The following is a 7,926-nucleotide window of genomic DNA, read 5'->3' on the forward strand; positions in this document are numbered from 1 at the left end:
CCTGTAAATGAAAGGTATCCTTAACTGAATCACCTTTACATCCTCTCTACAAAGCCTGTTTTGGGGGCACATATCCCGTTTGTGATCGTTTTTTGCCCTATCTCTGCATAGGGGTACTATCCACAAAATAGGGGTCTTGTTTTTTATATTACGGTGTATTTTTTTTAATTTTGTTTCCTAATTCACAGTTTGGTGAAGTAGTATAGCAGCAACACACCCGTGTTACCCTAAAACAATTACATTCATCAAGCCCTATTGTGTTATCTGTCTCCCATTATAGTAACCTTCCTTTGCGCAAGCTAGGTTAGGAAATGCTCTACAGTGACCTGTCCTTTCTCTGTTTGTAGCATGCATGGTGCAGGGTACCCTTCTCCCACCGCAGAAATGGCAGAGATGAACCGCATGCAGTACGAGATTGAATACACAGAAGGGATCAGCCAGAGGATGAGGGTCCCAGAAAAGCTCAAAGTGGCTCCAAGCAGCATGGGACAGGAGCCCACATCTCAGCAAGGCATATCTGCCCCCGGTGTCATTATGCATGTCCCTGAGAGGATTGTGGTGGCAGGTGGGAGAATTATTTAATATTTAAAAGGAATATACATAGTCAACTCTATCCATGCAATCTTACTGGATATTGTAGAGATGAAATGATCCAATGATCCATTACCATTCAATTACCCTGTAATTTTCTCTTTGGTGTAGGTCAGAGCGAGGAAGCATCCTTCTCCAGGCCTTCAGACTTGGACCTTATCCAGACCACCCCTTTTGAGCTCCTGGCATTAAAGACACCTCCACGGGTCCTGACTTTAAGTGAAAGGCCACTAGATTTTCTTGATTTAGAGAGACTTACACCGGCCACTCCTCAGAATGAAGAGGTAAGATTCGCTTTACTTCTGCTCACAGTACGTGTTAAGGCAGTACTACCGCAAGAAGGCCCAGGTTGTATTATCTAGGGCCATCTTAGCCCTTCATGCAAGACAAGCTGTCCGGTTGTGGCCCTGTAAATGCACACTGAAATCAGGGAGCGGAAACGTTAAATTTCCTTCAAACTCCTTGGTTGCCGGTAGGATTTTTTGAAAGCATTTTCTTATAACAAAATAATAAAGATGAATTGGGTACATTGTTCAGGATGTGCTTAATGACATGTCTACATTTTGTTCTTTTGTTCAACTTTGTTTTTGGATGTATCAGTATTTCTAGGCACGCAGTTCAATGCTAATGTATTTTATAAACAGTTGCTGAGTAATGTCATCAAACATTGCAGGCACGAGGAAACCTTATTGGACGCTAATTTTCTTGATATTATTTGCAGTATGAACAGAAATTCGTTTGGTTCTGTGATATGCCTCCTCATTTAATGCTGTAATAATGACTGCCACTATTGGGATGTGTAGGGCAAAGGACATGATGTGTATTTTGTCTCTCCCATCGTAGCCATTGGTTGTATTAGTAAATCAGCACATTTGAGCAGAGTATTACAAATGTAATGACTTATGACCTAAATCTCTTAGCTGCGCAGCATTGGGCGTCTGAAGAGGGAGAGATCGGCAAGCGAGAACATGGCTCGGCAGAACGGGCAGCTGGTCAGACATGATTCCATGTAAGTATCCGTGCGGCCTCTTCTGGTTGATTTCGCTGTTATCACTGCAGATTTACAGATTTCTTCATCCTTAATTCAGTCTCTCTCAATTTCCTTACTGAGAAGTTTGTAGGTATTTAGAATATTGAGCAGAAGAGACAGAGGTTAACAGAGTGAGAGAATTTAAATATACATGAGTTAGACATAGGGCTATCCCGGATATAAGACAAGAGCAATGTAAGGTTTACAGCAGGAGAAGAGAGTCGGCGTAGGTTCTTATCTGTTATGGTTTCTAATGTATTTAACGGCACATTACTGTGAAAACGTTTCACTGTTCTATTATCTTAGATATAGTCTTAATTATCATAACACAGTCTTTAGATGTCTTATTTTATAAGAACACAGCATTTGCTTGTGTTTAAATCTTTTTATACTTTGCTAAGAAAATACTTTTTTTTTTTTAAGTAACTTATTTCTGTAAAGAAATAAAATCACTGGAATATAATTTTGCAAATATCAGTCCCATGATTACTCATTCACTGTTTTTAATAGTAGATCCGATAAAGCTGGTGCCTGCTTGGCCCGGCTCATCCAGAACCAAAATTTGGCAAACGTTTCGCAATGTTCAGTTGATATTCTGTGGCAGCCACTTTGGGAGATGGAGTGAAAGGGTTGTGGAACTGGGGATGGGGTAAACTTAAAATATGCTCCGTTGGCCTTAGCACATGGAATATTAAATGTCTTCATTAGCAAAACACTTCCAAACTCTTTAAAAAGTACCCCTTCCCAAAGTACGTCTATGTGAATGGGAGCCTTGCACTGACGTCTCTCTGTAGGAAACATATGTTATTATAAATCAGCTATGTTTGACTATTTTATGTCAGGGGCAGACCCCATCACATTAATGTTGTGAAATAATGAACCCTTAAGGTTTCTCAGGCAGATGGGGGTCATCAAATGATACTTAGTGAGTGACCCAAAAATAGCAAGGAAACCCTTTGGAGGTAAACTGATGTTCAGTAAGCTGGAAAGGCAACGGGCTTTATAGGTAATAATTGAAGTGGTAAAAAACTAGTTTTGTAATGTAACCTGATGTATTGGTAGGATTGTATGTGATGTTGCGGAGCTACATGGCAGTGAATGGGCTAAGGTCCAGCTGTAAACCTTCACCGTATACATATATATGGCAGCATTTACATTCCATATAACTTCTTATAGTAACTTCTTTTTTTTTTTTCTAAAGTGGTACATAATTATGAATATAGAAGCTACACGGCTATCACATTAATTGATTGCTTAAAATTCACTTATTTTTTCCTTCTTGAAAAACGTTCTCTCTAGAATTCTTAGCTATATTCAGCCATAAAAAAAGCTGTATAACTCCCTAAAACTGTAATTACCTTTCCTTATAAATTCAAGTATTACTCATTGAAATCTTCCTTATGAACCGTCCCATGTTCTATTAAGAGTTTGCAGTTTGAGTATATTTGTGTCTCGTTCCATCAGCCTTTGTTATTATAGACACTTAAATGTAAGCGAGATTGAGAGAGGAGTGTCAGGTGTGTAAAGGTAGGTTACCTCTTGTGTTTTAGCAGCCACATGAAGAGGGTTTTTTTGTTACTGGGACAAATAACATCATTTAGATCCCTCTTTACACTTCATCTTACACTACATATAAACAAATATATGAGTTGTTTAGATATTGTGGCATGAGAACTCAAACCAGCGTAGTAGAAGTCTGATACTAATGCCAGGCTCCTAAGAGCTGTCTTAATGTATTCATTCCATATGAGTTCATTAAATACTGTAGGCAGCAAATAATAAAACTGGATGCCCATAAAGGTAACAGAAACGGTCTGCAGGGTTTGGCTGGTTTCTGTCCTGAAGCATGGCGCACCTGGACCTTACTCCCAAATGTCTTACTAGTGAGTGCTTATCCCTGTGTGAAGTCCTCTGAATTTTGCTCTCCTACCTTTCTGCTAATTCTCTATTTTTAATTTTCTTACCCAACTTTGTTCCCTTTCTTACTCCTGCTTCATTCTCTCATTCACTATTATTTTTTATTACCTCCCAGTCCTTGTTATGATCGCCCCTCTTCCCGAGCATCTCTGTGTCTGCATGTTTTTCACTTACACGGTCTGATCTCTTTGTTTCTCTCTGCTGCTCTCCTCCGGTCAGCCCGACTCCACCTGCCCCCACCAGCCGTCCGGTCCCCGCTCCTGTGCCCCCAGCAGATGGAGCAGACCTTTTCTCTGCCCGTGGCATTCTGTCGCTCATCCAAACCTCTACCCGCAGGGCTTATCAGCAGGTCCTCGATGTGCTGGATGACAACCACAGGTGAATGTCTTCACTGTTCCTCCCTTGCCGCCTTAGCCCTTTCACTGCCATACCTTTGCTCCAGTATGATTGATTCTGGAATCCAATGAATCCAAGCTTTTCCAGTGTATAGAGTGTCACATAGTATGTGTCTGCCCTTTTATTCCGCCTCATGTAACATAGTACATGAGTGAGTTCACATGTTGTATAATTCTTTGTTGTTGTGTCTCCTGTGTGCGTTCCTTACTTTTTCTGTCCTTGTCTCTCCCACCTGTACACACCTGTGCCAGGCCGATCTTGCGTGGAGGGTCTGCGGCCTCTGCTCCTACTGCCCATCACGATATTGCCAGGTAACTGCCTACTTTCATCCCTAATCTGCTTTGCTGTCCTCCCGCTGCCTCCTATACCTATATTATTATTGTCTTTATTTCTCTGCAAAAAATGTTTACGTAAGAAAAAGTGGTTTCATTGTTGCAGACCTTTACTGGGGTGAGTTTTTTTAAAATTTTATTTTCCGAAGGAGATATGGAGTGATGGGTTTCAGGGGGAACTTTAACCCACAAGCAGCATAGTCATAATTACCAGCCATGTTGATAAATGCAATTATTACACACTGACTGTGGGGTTTTATTACGTGAGCAAAGAAGATGATCTCACCGGAAAACTGAGAAAATATATTAAATAAAGTAGCGTTCCGGTGACACTATGTGTGACAAATATCAGTTGTGGTGAATCCAACTGCTCGGGGGGGGATACATTTCTAAAGTGGTTAGCCTCGGTACCTTTACTTGTGCTCCGGGCAGCGGAATGGGTCTGGAAGCTTGAAGGAGGGAGGTACAGATACGTTTATCAGAATTAGAGAACCGTCAAATACAATATATTTTGTTTCTCAAGGGTGCACAGTTGCATAGAATATGGCATTCATATAAACAAATATATCTATCTAATATCCAAATAAATAAGCAACCTATGAATGCATATTGTTTTGGATTTATATACATTATGGGCATATGGCACCAGGGTTTATGAATTGAGTGAGCGTGTAAGTTATTGGAATATATATATATATATATATATAATATATATATATATATATATATAGTAATGCACGACAAAATCCCAATGTCCAATGTGCTGTAGAGTCTGAACAGAATTTGTTTGCTCTTTCACCCCAGCTTGCAGCAGAGTATGCACATGCATTATAGGGTTAAAACAATAATCCTACTACTTATTGACTATGCGTGGGATGTTGTGCAAGATGTGTGGACACCGGGTCACGAAGCATTACAAATACTTCATCGTTTCCCCCTCAAAGATTTCAGCTTGTTTTGCAATTGAATTATTCACGTTATAGGTCACATTAAAGGTGGAAAAAGTTCTGATATGATTTATCTTTGTCTCATTCTTTAAAATCACAAGAACCTGGCATTTTAACAGGGGTGTGTAGACTTTTTATATCCACTATATATATATATATGTGTGTGTGTGTAAATATGTAAGTGTATATAATATGTATGTGTGCGCATATATATTTGTGTGTATATATGTTTGCATGTGTGGGTTAGGGCAGAATAAAAGTTGAAGTGGCTGAAAACGTAAAAGGCAGACAAGATAGAAGAAAAAGGGAAAAGAGGATAGAAAAGGTGAGGAAAGCATGACAGAAGTGAGGTGGAAAGAAAAGATAGGGCAAAATAAATTGAGGGAGGAAAGAATAGAACACGAGGCAAAAAAACACGATAGAGAAAGAGCTTGCTAAAAGCAGCAAATCCATAGATGGGGCCTTTCCTGTAAATTTGTTCCTGGCCTTCAGCAGGAGATTTCGTTTCCAAGTCATAGAATAGTGACTTGTTTGGGGGCTGTAACATGGAAGGAAACGGATGTTAATGCAAAAAGTGACATATGAGGTTCATAAAAAAAAAAATCTGCAGCGATCATGAATGCTTTCTGTAAATGTATATACACCTGTCTCCATTGGATATGTATTTTGAACCTATGTGTATTCTGTCTTCTGCAGGTATGCTGTATCCGCATTAGATTCCACTCTAGAAGGCACCCCAGATGACCTGAATTCAGTGGATGCTACTTCTCTAAGGCGACAGGTAGCTTGTGGGCCTCGCACTATGGTCAAAGAAACCGTTTTCTAACAACTATGTTCTCTGGGGGGGGTTATTTAATGTGTAAACCAATTAATCATCTTCTGTGTCCACCGTTCCAGATAATAAAATTGAACAGACGCCTCCTCCTTCTGGAGGAGGAGAACAAAGACCGGGCCAAGCGTGAGATGATCATGTATTCCATTACCGTGGCCTTCTGGCTTCTCAACAGTTGGTTCTGGTTCAGACGTTAAGAACTTCCAGCCTCCTCCACTACTCAAGATAGACTTGGACCCAGCAAAGCTTATGATGCCATCACCTTGTGTGGATGGTGGTGGGATTCTAGGCTTACAGCACAGAATATCAGCCAGCTCCAAAACAAAAGGGGGGACACACACTTAAGCCGATTCAAAAGACACCATTCCTTTTCTTTTAGGCTTCTAGCTTTACAGGCCTGCTTAAAATACATTGCAGACACTCCTGGCTGTGGGAAGCATCAATGTTTCTTTATGCTTAGGCAAGTGAAACGGCCCATTGAAGACTAACCAAGCCCAGCATTAAAGCACCTGACATATAGAAATCCCCAAATAGTTTCTTATATGTATTTTCATTGGTCTGCCAGATAGGAGAGAGTGGTTGTGTGACGTAACAGCAAGGCAGCGTAATGAAGGATGAGCAGAAGAATGGTAATGAAAATTTTTAGTAATAAAACCTTATTTGAGCATCTAGGTATTTATTGGAATGTGTTGAAAGAAGACATATTGGAATGCCTTGCTTGTGTAAAATTAGAAGACCTCAGTAATAGCCACTTTAATGCGTCTCCAAAATAAGCCCTGCGTTTGTGTACTGAATGAAGCTGCTGTAGCACCTCTCCCCACCATCCATCTTGCATGTGTTCGAATGTCTCCCCATGTAAACAGGCTTTCTGTCTCAACTATACAGCTGGGATATGCGTAGCACTGCTCGTCGGTAGAATGTATTTGTGCAAATTGATGTACAGATTCTTGAAATGATGTGTTAAAGAGAAAATAAAAAAAAATAAGTATTTGATTTGTGCTGATTTTCAAGTATAAAAATGGTAAACGCCATTTCCTTGTGTAAGCAAAGTGGGTTTGTTTGGGGTCTCTTATGTAAAATATTTATTGAATTTCTGATCTTAGACAATATACACTCTTTTGTGTTCATTTTTGTTGTATTATGATGTATACCAATTGCAAACATGAAACATCAACATACACAGGTCTTATGTTCGGTGTGGGTTGCTCTTAAGTTTACAAAGGTTTATTTTCTGTATAGAAATAGTTTTATATATTATTTGGATTCTCATTTCAAACATTTTAATGTTTTGGTTGTGAACAAGAAATGAACAAAAATTGTACATTTACCCATATATCATAAAAATAAAATCAAGGAACTGTTTGTAAAAAGCTTTTGAAGATGCACTCTTTTTTTTTTATTATTTATTTTGGAAACATAATTTAACAAATAAGGAGAAGGCTTTCATTTAAAATCCAATCTCAATAGCAGGCGTTTGTAGATGGTTTTGTGCCATTGGTAAATTCCTATGATGTCAAGTGTGCGCTTTGAGAATAGTTCCTCATTTTCTCTCCTCCATAAATTATACTGCATGCTAATTTCTGGTCTTGGTAATAGAGAATAAAATAAAATGATTTGCCCCTTCCTCGTTTTTATATTTTTGCGTATATGTCACACATGTTTCAGATAAACTAATTTAATATAAGATATAGAAAACCTGAGTGGAGAAAAGGTGGAGCCTATAGAGAAGGGGGATGGGACAAGAGGAAAGGGTGGAGTTTACGGCTGAAGTGTGGCCTGGGCATGAAGGGATGGGGCAATTTAACCCCTTAACGACCAATGTGCCAAGCACGTCACAGAGAAGCGGTCAGTTAACCAATGGCTTGTCTGGCACGTCATGGA

General features: G+C 39.5%; 1 protein-coding gene across 6 annotated transcripts; it reads left to right on the forward strand.

Moving 5' to 3' along the window:
* The first annotated feature begins 360 nt into the window (after positions 1-360).
* On the forward strand, positions 361-6,242 carry LOC149288201 (mitochondrial fission factor-like). 6 transcript variants are annotated; one of them, XM_089492046.1, is made up of 7 exons: positions 370-565; positions 703-875; positions 1,512-1,600; positions 3,683-3,916; positions 4,186-4,245; positions 5,910-5,994; positions 6,111-6,242. In XM_089492046.1, the coding sequence occupies exons 1-7, from the start codon at positions 385-387 to the stop codon at positions 6,240-6,242; spliced, it is 954 nt and encodes a 317-aa protein (XP_089348172.1). In that variant the 5' UTR covers positions 370-384. The 6 variants fall into 6 exon arrangements, with proteins under 6 accessions (XP_089348174.1, XP_089348172.1, XP_089348173.1 ...); XM_089492047.1 differs by having other exon boundaries at positions 3,758-3,916; XM_089492044.1 differs by having other exon boundaries at positions 385-565; positions 3,875-3,916.
* Positions 6,243-7,926: the final 1,684 nt, after the last annotated feature.

Source organism: Sceloporus occidentalis, unplaced genomic scaffold (assembly GCF_023333645.1).
Source record: "Sceloporus occidentalis isolate IW3139 unplaced genomic scaffold, rSceOcc1.0.p SCAF_53, whole genome shotgun sequence".
In the NCBI taxonomy this organism is placed as follows: domain Eukaryota; kingdom Metazoa; phylum Chordata; class Lepidosauria; order Squamata; family Phrynosomatidae; genus Sceloporus; species Sceloporus occidentalis.